Source organism: Pseudophryne corroboree, chromosome 10 (assembly GCF_028390025.1).
Source record: "Pseudophryne corroboree isolate aPseCor3 chromosome 10, aPseCor3.hap2, whole genome shotgun sequence".
Taxonomy (NCBI): domain Eukaryota; kingdom Metazoa; phylum Chordata; class Amphibia; order Anura; family Myobatrachidae; genus Pseudophryne; species Pseudophryne corroboree.
In genome coordinates this window covers 47602146-47623520 of record NC_086453.1, presented here as the reverse complement: position 1 = coordinate 47623520, position 21375 = coordinate 47602146, and the positions used below count along the sequence as shown (strand labels likewise).

The 21375-nt window shown below is 49.0% G+C and overlaps 1 protein-coding gene across 1 annotated transcript in view; it reads left to right on the top strand.

The window, feature by feature from the left end:
• Window positions 1-21375, top strand: part of TMEM145 (transmembrane protein 145) — a 205396-nt gene that overhangs the window by 152375 nt on the left and 31646 nt on the right. The window contains exon 10 of the mRNA XM_063942336.1: window positions 7693-7771. Coding sequence (XP_063798406.1) covers window positions 7693-7771 — 79 coding nt within the window. The remainder of the gene's footprint in view (window positions 1-7692; window positions 7772-21375) is intronic.

Below are 21375 nucleotides of genomic sequence, written 5' to 3'. Positions count from 1 at the left end.
TTTTCTCCTAGTCCGTAGAGGATGCTGGGGACTCCGCAAGGACCATGGGGAATAGACGGGCTCCGCAGGAGACATGGGCACTAAAAAAGAACTTTAGGTATGGGTGTGCACTGGCTCCTCCCTCTATGCCCCTCCTCCAGACCTCAGTTAGAGAAACTGTGCCCAGAGGAGACGGACAGTACAAGGAAACGATTTTTGTTAATCCAAGGGCAAGATTCATACCAGCCCACACCAGCCACACCGTATAACATGGAATATACGCAACCAGTTAACAGTATGAAACAACACAGCATCAGTCAGAGACTGATCAAAACTGTAACATAACCCTTTTGTAAGCAACAACTATATACAAGTCTTGCAGAAGTAGTCCGCACTGGGACGGGCGCCCAGCATCATCTACGGACTAGGAGAAAAAGATTTACCGGTAGGTTTAAAATCTTATTTTTTTCTCTTACGTCCTAGAGGATGCTGGGGACTCCGTAAGGACCATGGGGATTATACCAAAGCTCCCAAACGGGCGGGAGAGTGCGGATGACTCTGCAGCACCGACTGAGCAAACAGGAGGTCCTCCTCAGCCAGGGTATCAAATTTGTAAAACTTTGCAAAGGTGTTTGACCCCGACCAAGTAGCAGCTCAGCACAGTTGTAATGCCGAGACCCCTCGGGCAGCCGCCCAAGAAGAGCCCACCTTCCTAGTGGAATGGGCCTTTACCGATTTTGGTAACGGCAATCCAGCCGTAGAATGAGCCTGCTGAATCGTGTTACAGATTCAGCGAGCAATAGTCTGCTTCGAAGCAGGAGCGCCAACCTTGTTGGCTGCATACAGGACAAACAGTGCTTCTGTTTTTCTGACCCGAGCCGTTCTGGCCACGTAAGTTTTCAAAGCCCTGACCACATCAAGAGACTCGGAATCCTCCAAGTCTCGCGTAGCCACAGGCACCACAATAGGTTGGTTCATATGAAAAGATGAAACCACCTTAGGCAAGAATTGAGGACGGGTTCGCAATTCCGCTCTATCCATATGGAAAACCAGATAGGGGCTTTTATGAGACAAAGCCGCCAACTCCGACACTCGCCTAGCCGAAGCCAAGGCTAACAACATGACCACTTTCCAAGTGAGATATTTTAATTCCACCGTTTTAAGTGGTTCAAACCAGTGGGACTTAAGGAAACTGAACACCACGTTAAGGTCCCAAGGCGCCACCGGAGGTACAAAAGGAGGCTGAATATGCAGCACTCCCTTCACAAAAGTCTGTACTTCTGGGAGAGAAGCTAATTCCTTCTGAAAGAAAATGGATAGGGCTGAAATCTGATCCTTAATGGAGCCTAATTTTAGGCCCAAATTCACTCCAGTTTGTAGGAAGTGAAGGAAACGGCCCAGATGGAATTCTTCCGTAGGAGCATTCCTGGCCTCACACCAAGAAACATACTTCCGCCATATACGGTGATAATGTTTAGCTGTCACGTCCTTCCTAGCCTTTATCAGAGTAGGAATGACCTCATCCGGAATGCCCTTTTCCGCTAGGATCCGGCGTTCAACCGCCATGCCGTCAAATGCAGCCGCGGTAAGTCTTGGAACAGACAGGGCCCCTGTTGCAACAGGTCCTGTCTTAGAGGAAGAGGCCACGGATCTTCTGTGAGCATTTCCTGCAGGTCCGGATACCAGGCCCTTCGCGGCCAATCTGGAACAATGAGAATTGTCTGTACTCCTCTTTTTCTTATTATTCTCAACACCTTGGGGATGAGAGGAAGAGGAGGAAACACATAGACCGACTGGAACACTCACGGTGTCACCAGGGCGTCCACTGCCACCGCCTGAGGGTCTCTTGACCTGGCGCAATACCTCTGTAGTTTTTTGTTGAGGCGGGACGCCATCATGTCTATCTGGGGCAGTCCCCACTGACTTGCAATCTGTGCAAAGACTTCCTGATGAAGTCCCCACTCTCCTGTATGTAGATCGTGTCTGCTGAGGAAGTCTGCTTCCCAGTTGTCCACTCCCGGAATGAACACTGCTGACAGTGCGCTTACATGATTTTCCGCCCAGCGAAGAATCCTGGTGGCTTCCGCCATTGCCACTCTGCTCCTTGTGCCGCCTTGGCGGTTTACATGAGCCACTGCGGTGATGTTGTCTGACTGAATCAGAGCCGGTAGATCGCGAAGCAAAGTCTCCGCTGACGAAGGGCGTTGTGTATGGCCCTCAGCTCCAGGACGTTGATGTGAAGACAAGTCTCCTGGCTTGACCAAAGACCTTGGAAGTTTCTTCCTTGTGTGACTGCTCCCCAACCTCAGAGGCTCGCGTCCGTGGTTACCAGAATCCAATCCTGAATGCCGAACCTGCGACCCTCTAGAAGGTGAGCACTCTGCAGCCACCACAGGAGAGATACCCTGGCCCTGGGGGACAGGGTGATCAACTGATGAATCTGTAGATGTGACCCAGACCACTTGTCCAGTAGGTCCCATTGGAAAGTCCTCGCATGGAACCTGCCGAAGGGAATGGCCTCGTAAGACGCCACCATATTTCCCAGGACTCGAGTGCAGTGATGCACTGACACCTGTTTTGGCTTCAATAGGTCCCTGACTAGAGTCATGAGTTCCTGGGCCTTTTCTATCGGAAGATAAACCCTTTTCTGGTCCGTATCCAGAATCATGCCTAAGAAGGTCAAACGAGTCGTAGGAACCAACTGTGACTTCGGGATATTGAGAATCCAGCCGTGTTGCTGCAACACCTTCAGTGAAAGTGACACGCTGTTCAACAACTGCTCTCGTGATCTCGCTTTTATGAGGAGATCGTCCAAGTACGGGATAATTGTGACACCCTGCTTGCGCAGGAGCACCATCATTTCCGCCATTACCTTGGTGAAAATCCTCGGGGCCGTGGAAAGCCCAAACGGCAACGTCTGAAATTGGTAATGACACTCCTGTACCGCAAATCTCAGGTGCGCCTGATGAGGTGGATAAATGGGAACATGAAGGTATGCATCCTTTATGTCCAGGGATACCATAAAATCCCCCCCTTCTAGGCTGGCGATGATCGCTCTGAGCGATTCCATCTTGAACATGAACCTTTTCAAGTATAGGTTCAAGGATTTTAAATTTAAAATGGGTCTGACCGAACCGTCCGGTTTCGGGACTACAAACAGGGTTGAGTAATACCCCTTCCCTTGTTGAAGCAGAGGAACTTTGACTACCACCTGTTGAAGACACAATTTGTGAATTGCATTTAACACTATCTCCCTTTCTGGGGGAGAAGCTGGTAGGGCCGATTTGAAAAACCGGCGAGGAGGCACCTCTTCGAATTCTAGCTTGTAACCCTGGGAAACAATTTCTATTGCCCAGGGCTCCACCTGTGAGTGAACCCAGATGTGGCTGAAAAGTCGAAGACGTGCCCCCACTGGGGCGGACTCCCTCAGCAGAGCCCCAGCGTCATGTGGGGGATTTTGTAGAGGCCGGGGAGGACTTCTGCTCCTGGGAACTAGCTGTGGTAGGCAGCTTTTTCCCTCTGCCCTTACCTCTGGCAAGAAAGGACGATCCTCGTACTCTCTTGTTTCTATTTGACTGAAAGCACTGCATCTGATAATGTGGCGCTTTCTTAGACTGTGAGGGAATATAAGGCAAAAAATTTGATTTACCTGCCGTAGCTGTGGAAACCAGGTCCGAGAGACCTTCCCCAAACAATTCCTCACCCCTGTAAGGTAAAACCTCCATATGCCTCTTTGAGTCAGCACCACCTGTCCATTGCCGGGTCCATAGAACTCGTCTAGCAGAAATCGCCGTAGCGTTGACTCTAGAACCCAGTAGGCCAATGTCTCTTTGAGCATCTCTCATATATAAGACAGCATCTTTAATATGACCCAGGGTCAATAAAATGGTATCCTTATCCAGGGTATCAATTTCTGCCGATAAGGGGGTTTATTTACTAATATTCGTGTTTTGTCAGTTTTGAAGGGTGTTTGAACTCGAATGGTATCGGGTGCATTTTACTGCAACTTTTTGAATCCTGATACGGTCATTCACTAAGCTGGCGAGTTTTGCTCAATCGTTTTTTCTGATGTCGATGTGATTCGTAATATCAGGCAGTGTTTTACGGTGAGGTTACTTTCGGTCAACCGCTGACCACAAAGTTCCCACCATTGGTTACAATGGAGCGCATAGACGCTACATTGTATCACTGCCGTGTGCTACCTGACAGACACTACAGGAGCACACATCCAATCAGGAGGGTGCCACAACGAGGCGCTCCCTGATTGGCTGAAGGGACCCTCTTTGACAGGAGTCAGGGGGGGTCCTGGCAGTCGGGGAAAGGGGTCCCATGTGTAATCATGGGACCCCTTTCAGTGCGTGTTCGGGTTTGCGTTTTATTTTTTTGCCAAGTACGTGGATTATTCAAAGGCCGGATTCTTCACTGGATTATGTGAGTATAATTTTTTTCACAGGTACCCCGAGGATTCTACATGGAGAAGAGGCCCGAGCCTCGTGGAAACATAGGTAAGTATGTGTGTATGTTGGTGTGCATGTATGTAATAAAGTTGTACTGTCACGGTGTGTGTGTCCTGTTTTTATTGGGGTATTTTTTTAGTAGTAGTACTACAGGTACCAGCGGGCCTGGTTTTCCACCGCATGCTGGTACTTGTGGTTCTCCAAGTACCAGCTTGTGGGGAGGCTTGCTGGGACTTGTAGTACTGCTACTAAAAACAATATTCACACTTTCACACTTGGCTATCAGCCCCCCATCCGCCGCCCTTGGATGGGGGGACAGCCTCGGGCTTCACCCCTGGCCCTTGGGTGGCTGGAGGGGGGGGACCCCTTGATTGAAGGGGTCCCCACTCCTCCAGGGTACCCCGGCCAGGGGTGACTAGTTGGGGTTTTAATGGCACGGCCGCAGGGACCGATATCAAAGTGTCCCCCGGCTGTGGCGTTATCTCCCCAGCTAGTGGAGCCCGGTGCTGGTTTCAGAAATACGGGGGACCCCTACGCTTTTTGTCCCCCGTATTTTTGGAACCAGGACCAGGCGCAGAGCCCGGTGCTGGTTGATTAAATATGGGGGAACCCCTGTCATTTTCCCCCCCATATTTTTTAAACCAGGACCGGCTCAAAGAGCCCGAGGCTGGTCTTACTTAGGAGGGGTGACCACACGCAATTTTTTTTTACTGATTTTACACTAAACAGACCCTTTCCCATAGATAACCATGCACAGATCTCACTGATCCGTGCATGGTTATCCAAACTCGACTGGAAAAAGCAGGTCTATTTTTTTGCAGCTTTTTTAAACGATTCGGAAAAAAATAGACCCGCACTTGAGCACTCAGAAACTAACACCCAAATACGAATGAATAGTGAATGGCCGTATTCTATGAAATAACAGCCGCGTTTGACCGATGGTCTATTCATTCGTATTTCGGAAGGCTGTCATTCAAACCATTACGAATAGACCAGACACTGCCGAGATTGGTGCTTAGTAAATTCCCGGATTGGGACTTAGAAAAAAAAACACAAATCGGCCAAACTCGGATTTTTAGTAAATACTGGCCCAGGTATCTGTCCACGCTATTACAGCGCTACAAACCCAAGCCAACGCTATCGCCGGTCTGAGTAAGGTACCAGAATGTGTGTAAATGGACTTCAAGGTAGCCTCCTGCTTGCGATCAGCAGGATCCCTGAGGGTAGCCGTATCTTGGGATGGCAGCGCTACCTTTTTGGATAAGCGTGTCAACGCTTTGTCCACCCTTGGGGAGGATTCCCACCGTATCCTGTCCTTAGTCGGGAAAGGATGCGCCATAAGAATCCTTTTGGGAATCTGCAGTTTCTTATCTGGAGATTCCCAAGCCTTTTCAAATAACTCGTTCAGCTCATGAGATGGGGGAAAGGTTACCTCAGGTTTCTTTTCCTTATACATGTGTACCCTCGTGTCAGGGACAGGGGGGTCCTCTGTGATATGCAAAACATCTTTTATTGCAATAATCATATATTGAATACTTTTAGCCAATTTTGGCTGTAACTTTGCATCATCGTAGTCGACACTGGAGTCAGAATCCGTGTCGGTATCAGTGTCTACTATTTGGGATAGTGGGCGCTTTTGAGACCCCGAAGGTACCTGTGACATAGGGGCAGGCAGGGCTTGACTCCCTGTACATTCCCTGGACTCAGCTTTGTCCAACTTTTTGTGCAATGAATTCACATTAGCACTTAAAACATTCCACATATCCAACCAGTCAGGTGTCGGTGTTGCCGACGGAGACACCACAGTCATTTGCTCCACCTCCTCCCTAGGAGAGCCTTCTACCTCAGACATTCCGACACACGCGTACCGACACACCACACACTCAGGGAATCCTCTTATCTGAAGACAGTTCCCCCTTAAGGCCCTTTGGAGAGACAGAGAGAGAGTATGCCAGCACACACCCAGCGCCAATGACCCAGGAAAAAACACAATATGTTTACCCAGATAGCGCTGTTTATCCTTATCTGCGCCAAATTATGTGCCACCCCCCCCCTTCCTTCTTTAAAACCCTCTTTCACCGTGTAAGCAGGGGAGAGTCCGGGGAGCTTCCTCTCAGCGGTGTGCTGTGGAGAAAATGGCGCCGGTGAGTGCTGAGGAACAAGCCCCGCCCCCTGAGCAGCTGGCTTCGGTCCCGCTGAAAATTTAAAAAAAACTGGCGGGGGATCTCTTATATACAGTGCCCAGCCTGTATATATCATTTTAAGCCAGATTTGGAGGTTCTTATTGCTGCCCAGGGCACCCCCCCTGCGCCCTGCACCCTTACAGTGCCTGCAGTGTGTGTGTTGTGTGGGAGCAATGGCGCACAGCGTTACCGCTGCGCGTTACCTCAATGAAGATCTGAAGTCTTCTGCCGCCTCTGAAGTCTTCTTTCTTCACATACTCACCCGGCTTCTATCTTCCGGCTCTGCGAGGAGGACAGCGGCGCGACTCCGGGACGAACGGCAAGGGTGAGACCTGCGTTCCGTTCCCTCTGGAGCTAATGGTGTCCAGTAGCCTAAGAAACAGAGCCTAACGTTAAAGTAGGTCTGTTTCTCTCCCCTCACTCCCTCGATGCAGGGAGTCTGTTGCCAGCAGGCTCCCTGAAAATAAAAAACCTAACAAAATACTTTCTTTTCAGGAAACTCAGGAGAGCTCCCTGTAATGCACCCAGTCTCCTCTGGGCACTGTAATAAACTGAGGTCTGGAGGAGGGGCATAGAGGGAGGAGCCAGTGCACACCCATACCTAAAGTTCTTTCTTAGTGCCCATGTCTCCTGCGGAGCCCGTCTATTCCCCATGGTCCTTACGGAGTCCCCAGCATCCTCTAGGACGTAAGATAAATAATAATGATATAAATACATGGCTGAAATGCGCAGAAGAAGAAACACAGTATTTGGTAAATATTGAGGTAAAAGCCAATACTTATTTAACAGGATCACTCTTTTTCTGTTGCCTCTCCACAATAATCATACTCAGTGAGGCAGTTACACATCGTTGCTCCACAAGAATAGTAATTATAACATGGTCATTATAGCAGAGCAGTGCTGTTTCATTAAGAAAATGTAAATACCTCTACTTAGCGATCCATGATGTTTCATTGACATCAGTCAATTAGATTTTAACTGAGCCACTAATGTATTGCTAGCATAATGCTACATAGACCTGTATGTGCTGTAAGCTCAGTGTGAACGTTCTCAGCTCTGTGTCTCTGTTACAGCCAAGCTGCTGTTCTCGGCCAGTTTCCTCATCTTTTTGCTTATGCTGATTCTACTTGGGAAAGGATTTACAGTGACGAGGTAAGAGGACTGGTAACACCCCCGGCTACCTGTCACCCCACCCCAGCTACCTGTCACTCCTACCTGTCACCCCACTTTAGTGTGACAGGATTCAATGGTGGAAGTTTTGCAGTTACAGGCAGATGTCACACAGTCCCAAAGACCAGATACACTATGGCACTGTTCTGTATACTGAATGGGATTCCAAAATGCATGACGAGAGCTTGTTGAGTGTATGGTATATTGGGGGGGGATTCAGATCTGATCGCTGGGCTGCTAATTTTGTTGTTCCACGAGCAGATAGTCGCCGCCTCCATGGGGAATGTAAATTCGCTGTGCAAGTGTGCGATCGCATGTGTACGCCGAGCTGCAAAAATCCAGTGTGTTCAGAGTGTGTGCAGCCCAGGACTTACTCCTCCAGTGCGATGAGGACAGGCTGATCGGGGCCGGAGCTGACGTCACGCACCCTCCTTGAAAACGCTTGGGAACGCCTGTGTTTTCTCTAACGTCCTAAGTGGATGCTGGGACTCCGTAAGGACCATGGGGAATAGCGGCTCCGCAGGAGACAGGGCACAAAATAAAAGCTTGAGATATCAGGTGGTGTGCACTGGCTCCTCCCCCTATGACCCTCCTCCAAGCTAGTTAGATTTTTGTGCCCGGCCGAGAAGGGTGCAAACTAGGTAGCTCTCCAGAGCTGCTTAGAATAAAAGTTTAGTTAGGTTTTTTTTTATTTTCAGTGAGTCCTGCTGGCAACAGGCTCACTGCATCGTGGGACTAAGGGGAGAAGAAGCGAACTCACCTGAGTGCAGAGTGGATTGGGCTTCTTAGGCTACTGGACGTTAGCTCCAGAGGGACGATCACAGGTTCAGCCTGGATGGGTCACCGGAGCCGCGCCGCCGTCCCCCTTACAGAGCCAGAAGAGACGAAGGTCCGGTGAAAGCGGCGGCAGAAGACATCCTGTCTTCAAGACTAAGGTAGCGCACAGCACCGCAGCTGTGCGCCATTGCTCTCAGCACACTTCACACTCCGGTCACTGAGGGTGCAGGGCGCTGGGGGGGAGCGCCCTGAGACGCAATATAACACACATATACCTTAGCTGGCAAAAGGAATACATCACATATAGCTCCAGGGCTATATGGATGTATTTTTTCCCCTGCCATTTTACACAAAAAAGCGGGAGTTAAGGACGTCGTGAAGGGGCGGGGCCTATCTCCTCAGCACACTGGCGCCATTATTCCCTCACAGCTCCGCTGGAAGGACGGCTCCCTGATTCTCCCCTGCAGTACTGCATCTGATTCAGGGTAAAAAGAGAAGGGGGGGCATTTTGGCAGCAAATAACTAGATTAACAGCAGCTATAAGGGATTAACACTTATATAAGGTTATCCCTGTATATATATAGCGCTGGGTGTGTGCTGGCAGACTCTCCCTCTGTCTCTCCAAGGGCTAAGTAGGGTCCTGTCCTCTATCAGAGCATTCCCGGTGTGTGTGCTGTGTGTCGGTACGCGTGTGTCGACATGTATGAGGAGGAAAATGAGGTGGAGGCGGAGCAGTTGCCTGTGTTAGTGATGTCACCCCCTAGGGAGTCGACACCTGACTGGATGATTGTGTTTAAGCAATTAAGTGATAATGTCAGCAATTTACAAAAAACTGTTGACGACATGAGAAAGCCGGCAAATCAATTAGTGCCTGTTCAGGCGTCTCAGACACCCTCAGGGGCCCTAAAACGGCCGCTACCTCAGTGGGTCGACACGGATCCAGATACAGATACTGAATCTAGTGTCGACGGTGACGAGACAAACGTAATGTCCAGTAGGGCCACACGTTACATGATCACGGCAATGAAAGAGGCATTGAACCTTTCTGACACTACAAATACCTCAAAGGCGGGTATTATGTGGGGTGTGAAAAAACTGCCAATAGTTTTTCCTGAGTCTGAGGAAATAAATGAGGTGTGTGATAAAGCGTGGGTTTCCCCCGATAAAAAACAGCTAATTTCTAATAAGTTATTAGCACTATACCCTTTCCCGCCAGAGGTTAGGGCACGGTGGGAAACACCCCCTAGGGTAGATAAGGCGCTCACACGTTTATCTAAACAAGTAGCGTTACCGTCCCCTGATACGGCCACCCTCAAAGAACCAGCTGATAGGAGGCTGGAAAATATCCTGAAAAGTATATACACACATACTGGTGTTATACTGCGACCAGCAATCGCATCAGCCTGGATGTGCAGTGCTGGAGTCGCATGGGCGGATTCCCTGACTGAGAATATTGATACCCTGGATAGGGACAATATTCTGTTAACTATAGAACATTTAAAGGATGCATTGCTATATATGCGTGATGCGCAGAGGGATATTTGTACCCTGGCATCAAGAGTAAGCGCAATGTCCATCTCTGCCAGAAGAGCATTATGGACCAGACAGTGGTCAGGGGACGCAGATTCCAAACGGCACATGGAAGTATTGCCGTATAAGGGGGAGGAGTTATTTGGGGCTGGTCTAACAGACCTGGTGGCCACGGCAACGGCTGGAAAATCCACCTTTTTACCCCAGGTTACTTCACATCAACAGAAAAAGACACAGTCTTTTCAAACTCAGTCCTTTCGTTCCCATAAGTACAAGCGAGCAAAAGGTCACTCTTTTCTGCCCAAGGGCAGAGGAAGAGGAAAAAGGCAGCACCATGCAGCCGCTTCCCAGGAGCAGAAGCCCTCCCCTGCTTCTGCCAAGTCTTCAGCATGACGCTGGGGCTTTACAAGCAGACTCAGACACGGTGGGGGCCCGTCTCAAGAATTTCAACGCGCAGTGGGCTCACTCGCAAGTGGATCCCTGGATTCTACAGGTAGTATCACAGGGGTACAAACTGGAATTCGAGGCGTTTCCTCCTCATCGGTTCCTGAAGTCTGCTTTACCAAAGTTTCCCTCCGACAGGGAGGCAGTTCTGGAAGCCATTCACAAGCTGTACTCCCAGCAGGTGATAATCAAGGTACCCCTCTTACAACAGGGGAAGGGGTATTATTCCACACTATTTGTGGTACCGAAGCCGGACGGCTCGGTGAGACCAATATTAAATCTAAAATCTTTGAACACTTACATAAAAAGGTTCAAATTCAAGATGGAGTCACTCAGAGCGGTGATAGCGAACCTGGAAGAGGGGGACTATATGGTGTCGCTGGACATCAAGGATGCTTATCTCCACGTCCCAATATATCCTTCTCACCAAGGGTACCTCAGGTTTGTAGTACAAAACTGTCATTATCAGTTTCAGACGCTGCCGTTTGGATTGTCCACGGCGCCTCGGGTCTTTACCAAGGTAATGGCCGAAATTATGATTCTTCTACGAAGAAAAGGCATCTTAATTATCCCTTACTTGGACGATCTCCTGATAAGGGCAAGAACCAAGGAACAGTTAGAAGTCGGAGTGGCACTATCTCAGGTAGTGCTAAGTCAGCACGGATGGATTCTAAATATTCCAAAATCGCAGCTGATTCCAACGACACATCTACTGTTCTTAGGAATGATTCTGGACACAGTCCAGAAGAAGGTGTTTCTCCCGGAGGAGAAGGCCAGGGAGTTATCCGAGCTAGTCAGGAACCTCCTAAAACCAGGACAGGTCTCAGTGCATCAGTGCACAAGGGTCCTGGGAAAAATGGTGGCTTCTTACGAAGCGATTCCATTCGGAAGATTCCATGCAAGAACTTTTCAGTGGGATCTACTGGGAAAATGGTCCGGATCGCATCTTCAGATGCATCAACGGATAACCCGGTCGCCAAGGACAAGGGTGTCTCTCCTGTGGTGGCTTCAGAGGGCTCATCTACTAGAGGGCCGCAGATTTGGCATTCAGGATTGGATCCTGGTAACCACGGATGCCAGCCTGAGAGGCTGGGGAGCAGTCACACAGGGAAGGAATTTCCAGGGCTTGTGGTCAAGCATGGAAACATCTCTTCATATAAACATTCTAGAACTAAGGGCCATTTACAATGCCTTAATTCAAGCAAAACCTCTGCTTCAGGGTCAGGCGGTGTTGATCCAGTCGGACAACATCACGTCAGTCGCCCACATAAACAGACAGGGCGGCACGAGAAGCAGGAGGGCAATGGCAGAAACTGCAAGGATTCTTCGCTGGGCGGAAAATCATGTGATAGCACTGTCAGCAGTGTTCATTCCGGGAGTGGACAACTGGGAAGCAGACTTCCTCAGCAGACACGACCTTCACCCGGGAGAGTGGGGACTTCACCCAGAAGTCTTCCACCAAATTGTACACCGTTGGGAAAGACCAAAGGTGGACATGATGGCGTCACGTCTAAACAAAAAACTGGACAGATATTGCGCCAGGTCAAGGGACCCTCAGGCAATAGCAGTGGACGCTCTGGTAACGCCGTGGGTGTACCAGTCAGTGTATGTATTCCCTCCTCTGCCCCTCATACCGAAAGTATTGAGAATCATAAGAAGGAGAGGAGTAAGAACTATACTCGTGGTTCCGGATTGGCCAAGAAGGTCTTGGTACCCGGAACTTCAAGAGATGCTCACGGACGAACCGTGGCCTCTACCTCTAAGACAGGACCTGCTACTGCAGGGGCCTTGTCTGTTCCAAGACTTACCGCGGCTGCGTTTGACGGCATGGCGGTTGAACGCCGGATCCTGAAGGACAAGGGCATTCCAGAAGAAGTCATCCCTACTCTGGTAAAAGCCAGAAAGGAAGTAACCGCAAAACATTATCACCGCATTTGGCGTAAATATGTTGCGTGGTGTGAGGCCAAGAAGGCCCCTACACAGGAATTTCAACTGGGTCGTTTCTTGCATTTCCTGCAAACAGGACTGTCTATGGGCCTAAAATTAGGGTCCATTAAGGTTCAAATTTCGGCCCTGTCGATATTCTTCCAGAAAGAACTGGCTTCAGTACCTGAAGTTCAGACATTTGTGAAAGGGGTGCTGCACATACAGCCTCCTTTTGTGCCTCCAGTGGCACCTTGGGATCTCAATGTTGTGTTGAGATTTCTAAAATCACACTGGTTTGAACCATTGTCTACGGTAGATTTAAAATATCTCACGTGGAAGGTGTCGATGCTGTTGGCCTTGGCTTCAGCTAGGCGTGTGTCAGAATTGGCGGCTTTATCATGTAAAAGCCCTTACCTAAATTTTCATTCTGACAGGGCGGAATTGAGGACTCGTCCTCAATTTCTACCTAAGGTGGTTTCTGCATTTCACATGAACCAACCTATTGTGGTACCTGCGGCTACTAGGGACTTAGAGGACTCTAAGTTGCTGGACGTTGTCAGGGCCTTGAAAATATATGTTTCCAGGACGGCTGGAGTCAGGAAAACTGACTCGCTGTTTATCCTGTATGCACCCAACAAGCTGGGTGCTCCTGCTTCAAAGCAGACGATTGCTCGTTGGATTTGTAGTACAATTCAGCTTGCACATTCCGTGGCAGGATTGCCACAGCCAAAATCAGTAAAAGCCCATTCCACAAGGAAAGTGGGCTCATCTTGGGCGGCTGCCCGAGGGGTCTCGGCTTTACAACTTTGCCGAGCAGCTACTTGGTCAGGGGCAAACACGTTTGCTAAATTCTACAAATTTGATACCCTGGCTGAGGAGGACCTGGAGTTCTCTCATTCGGTGCTGCAGAGTCATCCGCACTCTCCCGCCCGTTTGGGAGCTTTGGTATAATCCCCATGGTCCTTACGGAGTCCCAGCATCCACTTAGGACGTTAGAGAAAATAAGATTTTACTTACCGATAAATCTATTTCTCGTAGTCCGTAGTGGATGCTGGGCGCCCATCCCTAGTGCGGATTGTCTGCAATACTTGTATATAGTTATTGTTACAAAAAATTCGGGTTATTATTGTTGAGCCATCTTTTCAGAGGCTCCTTTAAATTTATCATACTGTTAACTGGGTTCAGATCACGAGTTGTACGGTGTGATTGGTGTGGCTGGTATGAGTCTTACCCGGGATTCAATATCCTTCCTTATTATGTACGCTCGTCCGGGCACAGTATCCTAACTGGCTTGGAGGAGGGTCATAGGGGGAGGAGCCAGTGCACACCACCTGATATCTCAAGCTTTTATTTTGTGCCCTGTCTCCTGCGGAGCCGCTATTCCCCATGGTCCTTACGGAGTCCCAGCATCCACTACGGACTACGAGAAATAGATTTATCGGTAAGTAAAATCTTATTTTTCCGGACACTCCTTATAAACGCTCAGTTGCCACCCACAAAAGGCCTCCTCCGGTCAATCACCTTGCGAACGCCTGTGCAAACAGATTTTTTTGCATCATCCCTTCGCTGACCGGCAATGCCTGTTGTTGTTGTTGTCTGACGCGTGTGCGTATTGCGGTGCATGCGCAGTTAGGAACCGATCGCCTGCTGTGCGAAAATGCACAGCAGGGATCAGATCTGAATCACCCCCATTGATCCGCTGTAGGAATTAATTTTCTGTATTTTCACCATTCTGAAGGGAACCCTAAGTATTGCAAGGCAAATACAAGCATCTCTAGTGAGCGGTACTGACTAGTGTTACCGTGCACATTGGTGGTGTATTTTACTGCAGGGAATCTATATATCCCTCAGCCTAACTTCATGGTCCCCTCTCCTAATCCCATCTCCCACTTGTCACTAAATTCTGAAATGAAAATATAGCATTGTGGATTGTAATGGTGTGGTTTGCCTGGCTCATAAAAACCACTAAACCATACATTCTGAATATCATAATGATTGTGAGTAAAATCAGACTGGGTCTGGGGAGCAGGGGATAGGGACTAGACTAGGGTGATTGGAGTAAAAAGATAGACATCCTCCTTATTGCTGCTTTGGGATCCCAGAAGTTTGAAAAAAGACACCCATGTGATCTGTATTATCCCCAGGTAATAAAACCAACACTGTACTTTTAGATGCCTTAGCGCAGAGGTTCTCAAACTCGGTCCTCGGGAGCCCACACAGTGCATGTTTTGCAGGTAACACAGCAGGTGCACAGGTGTATTAATTACTCACTGACACATTTTAAAAGGTCCACAGGTGGAGCTAATTATTTTTCTTGCGATTCTGTGAGGAGACCTGCAAAACAGGCACTGTGTGGGCCCCCGAGGACCGAGTTTGAGAACCTCTACCTTAGCGGGTTGTTAATGGACCCATTGCAACATTCTGCATTGGCTGCCTGAGTCGTACGCGGTGTCTTTGCCGCACGCTGTTGGTGGATGTCAGTTTTTAGGCTGTTTAATTTCTTCTCCAGAAAATATGATGCAGTTTTTTTTTTAGGGCAGCAAATTAAGGGCCAGTTGTACTAAGCCGTGAAATATGCTAAATTTCATGGGGATAAAGTACCAACCAACCAGCTCCTGTCGTTTTTCAAACCCAGACTGTAACATGGCAGTTAGGAGCTGATTGGCTGGTACTTTATCACTGGAAAATGTATCACTTTTTATTCGGGTGGTAGCCCAACTTTTAGGGGGTCATTCCGAGTTGATCATAGCTGTGCTAAATTTAGCACAGCTACAATCATCTTCCCTGACATGCGGGGGGACGCCCAGCACAGGGCTAGTCCGCCCCGCATGTCAGTGCCGCCCCCCTTCCCCCGCCTCCCGCACAAATACAAAAGCATCGCACAGCAGCGTTGCTTTTGTATTTCAGGAGTAACTCCTGGCCAGCGCATCTCATGCGGCTGGCCGGGAGTTGTTTGTCGCTGCCGCTGGTCGCAGCGGCTGCGTGAGACGTCACGCAGCCACAGCGGGCCGTCCCCTCAATGGTCCGGCCATGCCTGTGTTGGCCGGACCGCGCATCCTAAACGGCGGCTTAACGCCGCCGTCCAGCCTTCTCCCGCCCAGCGACCGCCTCTGTCTCAGAGGCGATTGCTAGGCAGCGACGACTGCCATGCGCCAGCACACTGCGGCACCGGCGCATGCGCGGTTCTGACCCGATCGCTGCGCTGCGACAAACTGCAGCGAGCGATTGGGTCGGAATGACCCCCTTAGAACCTTAAGGTGTGTACACACGGTGCAATATGTACTTAACTTTCCTTACGATTTTGACTGTATAGTCAAAATCGTAAGGAAAGTTAGTGCATATCGCACAGTGGCCCTCATTCCGAGTTGTTCGCTCGCTAGCTGCTTTTAGCAGCATTGCACACGCTAAGCCGCCGCCTACTGGGAGTGAATCTTAGCTTAGCAGAATTGCAAACGAAAGATTCTCAAAATTGCGAATAGAAATTTCTTAGCAGTTTCTGAGTAGCTCCAGACTTACTCGGCATCTGCGATCAGTTCAGTCAGTTTCGTTCCTGGTTTGACGTCACAAACACGCCCAGCGTTCGCCCAGACACTCCCCCGTTTCTCCAGCCACTCCCGCGTTTTTCCCAGAAACGGCAGCATTTTTTCATACACACGCATAAAACGGTCAGTTTCCGCCCAGAAACACCCACTTCCTGTCAATCACACTCCGATCACCAGAACGAAGAAAAAACCTCGTAATGCCGTGAGTAAAATACCAAACTTCTTAGCAAATTTACTTGGCGCAGTCGCAGTGCGAACATTGCGCATGCGCAATTAGCGGAAAAATGCTGCGATGCGAAGAAAATTACAGAGCGAACAACTCGGAATGAGGGCCAGTGTGTACACAGCTTGCGATGCCGATGCGTAGTCCCGCGGGATCGGCATGGCAAGAAAAAATAGACTGTGCAGGCAGCCCAACATTGACTATATCGGTGGGCATTGCGCCGTGTGTACACACCTTTACAGAGACATGGTAAAGGCTGGCATAAAAACAAATAAAAAGGTATAAATATATGAAAGCACACCATGGGGGCTATGTAATTGGTTCCAAGATCACAGAACTGGCAGTCAGTTAGTCTGGTTACCTATAAGCCCCCAAATGCATCTTCATTTCCAATATATGAGAGCTGTGTGCGTGCCTGTTCCGGCACCCATTTAATGATGTTTCTAATGAAACAGTAGCTCCCAAAGATCCAGTCACCATGTAGACACCCCAATTGGGAATAAAACAGAGAAAGAGTGTAGTATCATTATACAATAAACGTTTTAATAAAAAAATTATATTTGTAAAGAATGCATTATGTGTCTGCAAGCACTTCTCCGATGGCGGTGGTGGTGGGGTGCATGCCTTTCTGATGGTGGTGGTTGGGGCACGTGCCAATCCGATGGTGCTGAATGCTGATTGGCTATTCTGTCTCACCCAATCTATAGTGTAAGAAGATCCCTGGTCTAAACAATTAAATATCTAAAGACTAAAGGAATAAAGCTGATTATTTCTGCTAAGTATGATATGTGTGTTATTTAATAACAGTTCGGAATGCTGGAGTGAATCAGTGTTCTATCCGTCAGTGCAATATCTACCCTGTATAACGCTGGCTTACTGACACATTGTGCGTTACTGTAGCAGCCTACCCAATATAGCACTGGCTTACTGACATACTGGGGGTGATTCAGTTGTTTGTTAAAGCGCGATTATTAATGGGTGCCCATTGTTGCAATTAACTTGTTTTGGGCACTCCTTAATTATCGTACTTATCGTGCCTAATTCGTCAGTGTTTAGACATGTAAAGCGGCTAAACACGACTAAACTAATGGGTGCAACACGGAAAAGTGCTGTTTGGGCACCCAAACAGACTTTTCGCACATATCAGCTCACCACCTCCAGTGGTGCGAGCTGAGATGTGACTGCTGCGGCTAATGGGCGTCTGATGGGAACAACAATTAAATAGCTCCGATAGATGTCCATTACTTCAGACAATATAACATTTGATTCCTCCCCCCCCTTCCCCTGTGTGTATGTACAGTATAGCAGCATACCCTGTATAGCACTGGCTTACTGACACAGTGGGTGGAATTCAAGTTGGGTGTCTGTTTTTTCCTGTTTATTAGATAGAAAAAAACAGATTCCCAACTGACTTTTCAAACAATTGAATAACCCCCATTGTGTGTAACTGTAGCAGCCTGCCCTGTATAGCACTGGCTTACTGACACATTATGTGTATCTATAGTAGTCTACCCTGCATAACACTGGCTTACTGACACATTGTGTGTACCTGTGCTGATTGGTTGGTGCTTTGTCTTTCTCTGTTTTATCTCCAGGGCTTAGTACATCTGACTCATTTTGTGTATTTATAGCAACATAACCTGTGTAGCACTGGCTTACTGACACATTGTGTGTAACTATAGCAGCCTACTCACCCTAAACATTAACCCATACACCCTAGAACTGGCCCTCATACACTAACCTCTGACCCTAACCCGAAACCTCTACCTATTCATAACCCCTATCCCTAATACCTTAAGCCAAACTAATAAACCAACCCTAATACCCTATTCCTAATACCATAACCCCTAACCCCGTCACTGGGTTCACTACGGGTGGCCGGCGGTCGGGCTCCCGGCGACCAGCATCCCGGCGCCGGGAGCCCGACCGCCGGCTTACCGACAGCTTGGCGAGCGCAAATGAGCCCCTTGCGGGCTCGCTGCGCTCGCCACGCTACGGGCACGGTGGCGCGCTACGCGCGCCACACTATTTTATTCTCCCTCTATGGGGGTCGTGGACCCCCACGAGGGAAAATAAGTGTCGGTAAGCCGGCGGTCGGGCTCCCGGCGCCGGTATACTGAGCACCGGGAGCCCGACCGCCGGCAAACAGAAGACCACCCCTGTCACTAACCCTAACAACCTAACAGGCAGACTAGATGGGCCATACGGTTCCTCTCTGACATCAAATTTTCTACTTTTTTTTTTTATCCAATAATTTTTACTAAGTAGATCACAGCGTACAGCAGGGACCAATACAATCAAAATCTTGAAAACATAGCTAGTAAGTAAAATAGAGGTCAGGTCCATACATAGTATAACAAAGATATGAAAAATAATTCTGGCATTCACAACAGAGAGGTAGGCTGTAAAAAAAAAAAAAAAAGAGGAGAGACAACATAAAGAGAAAGACGTAGAAGAAAATGAAGGAGAAAAAGAAGGCGTGAAGCTCTGAGATGGGTGCCCAGGCTAGGCCTAGGAGAAAGTCAATATGTATAATTGGCTATTGCAAGGCAAAAAAGTGAAGGGGCACTTTGGGAGGCTAACCAGAGGCTAACCACGGGCTTCATGTTGTGCCAAATGATTAGGAAGAATGATTAATGACGCTAGTCATATACTCCATGTGATAGATATACCAGATGCGGGATGAAATAGACTGCATGGAAGTAGAAGTGAGTTGCTTCCAATCCTCTGCTAACGGACATGTCGGGCTGAGACTATATGACGCATCAATGTGTTTTGATGCCTAGTTAACATAGGGAGACCTAAATGTAGGAGAATATATTTAGGGTCATATGGGGCAGGAGTATTAAGTAAACGTGTTATAAAACTGATGACTTCCTTCCAAAGACTTGCTATCTTAGGACAGGACCACCGTAATCAAATTCTATGTTTATATGTCTGTAAGGCTGCACATGGGGGGTCATTCCGAGTTGATCACTCGCTAGCTATTTTTTGCAGTGCAGCGATCAAATAGTCGCCGCCTATGGGGGAGTGTATTTTCGCTTTGCAAGTGTGTGAACGCTTGTGCAGCCGAGCGGTACAAAAAAGTTTTTTGCAGTTTCTGAGTAGCTCTGGACTTACTCAGCCGCTGCGATCACTTCAGTCTTTTTGGTCCCGGAATTGACGTCAGACACCCGCCCTGCAAACGCTTGGACTCGCCTGAGTTTTTCCAAACACTCCCAGAAAACGGTCAGTTGACACCCATAAACGCCCTCTTTCTGTCAATCACCTTGCGATCGGCTGTGCGAATGGATTCTTCATTACATCCTTTGCTCAGCACGATCCTCTTTGTACCCGTACGACGTGCTTGCGCATTGCTGTGCATACGCATGCACAGTTTTTCTGAGTTTTGACCTGATCGCAGCCCTGCAAAAAATAGCTAGCGTGCGATCAACTCGGAATGACCCCCACGGTTAGCTGTCAGAGAGGGTCAATCAAATCACAAAGGATCTGCAACATCATGTGCAAAGTACCAATGTTCGATCCTTGTGCATGACCCGTTTTGCTCATGCGCAAATGGGTCCTGCAATGTAGGAAGCAGGACGGCAACAGTCACTGATTGGCAGTCTTCTGCTGTTTGGAGGGGGCATCTGTTTAGGGGAAGGGAAGAGGCCTGGGATCTCCATCGTTGGACAGAGAGTCTGTGACGGCCGGCTTGCTCATGTATCTACATGAGTGCCGCAAGTCACCCGATGGGGAGTGAGTGATCCAATGCTGCATCCTAGGAGGCAGGTCGGATCACTACTACAGTAGGAGGTGTCTGCTTGTAACAGACGCCGCCTGCTGCATCACCATACAGTGCTATCACTGCTAGCATTGATAGCGACTCAGGGTCTGGGAGCAGATGCGGGAGTGTGTGGCGGGTGAGACGCTGCAAGTGGCTGCATCAAAAGACATTCAACCACTGACACAGGAGGCTATGTGCAGATGCAGAAACTGCACTTGCAATTGTGCTTGTGTTAGTTTCTCTGGTGCCTCTAAAGCGGCTGCTAGTGAACGGTTCACTATACATAACATTGCCAATAAATAAAGACGGGTCCGCCTCTGCGTGCGACTCAGGAACAGCCCCCAGACCTCTTGGACAGTTGGGTAAATGCAAACTTCCACATGTAGATATTAGAGTCTAGTTCACTTGCATCTCCTTACACCTTGACAGGGGAAGCATTTGGGAAGTGTCACGGACTGGGATGCAGGCAGCGGGAGATCGCTGTGACGGGGTCCTTCCGGGAGCGGGGCGTGCTGCTGGTGGCAGGCGTTGTGTGCGGGCAGGCTGGTGGGGACCGCTGGTGCTGGGCTCTGGTCAGGGCTGGCTGAGGGAGGTCAGCGGTGCCGGCTTGTGGGTGCCGCCATCTTGGATTGTGCCATGTGACTGCAACAGCCAAACATGTACCACAGGTGCTCTGGGCAGTGCTGGGACCAATGAATGAGAACCAGCAGGTATTTAGCTAGTGGTTTTTAGCTTGTAGGTTGCCAGTGCAACTTGTCACTTCACACAGCTGCTGTGTGGCTGCTTCACTGTGCTCCTCAGTCTCGCTTACTTAGCATCCTGCAGAAGCCTTCCTCCGTCCTGAGTCTTAGAAGGTTCCCGCATTACAGTCTCTGCCTGCCTAGTCTCTCCACCACAATGGTCAGTTATCTGCAGCCTAACCTGCACCTCCGCACCAGCCGCTGCAGTTACCAAACCCTCCGGGGATTCTGTCCAGCCTGATCCTGGCGAGAGCGACTTCCAGAGTCTCGTCCTACCTGTGCTCCTGTTCTAGGACATTGCCTCTTATGCTGGACACTCCTTGTGTGCCACGTTAAAATAAACCTATGAGAAGGACACTCATCCAACCAGTTCGGCTCTTATTTAGAGAAATGGTTCAGTCTGTCCTTCAAGTACTCGAACCGGGTCCACAACCCACTTCGGATTTGACAGAAAGAATGGCCCAAGTTCCTTAAGGGCATGTTTATATAAATTACTACACCATTGGGAGTGGGTGTAAGTCTATGTCTATGTTTTGGGGTTGGGTTTTAGCGGTACAATTGTACAGAACAGTATCTCCTGCTCTGAATGCCTGACTATTCCTATTGTGTAATGTTGGTGCTGATGAAACCTGAATATA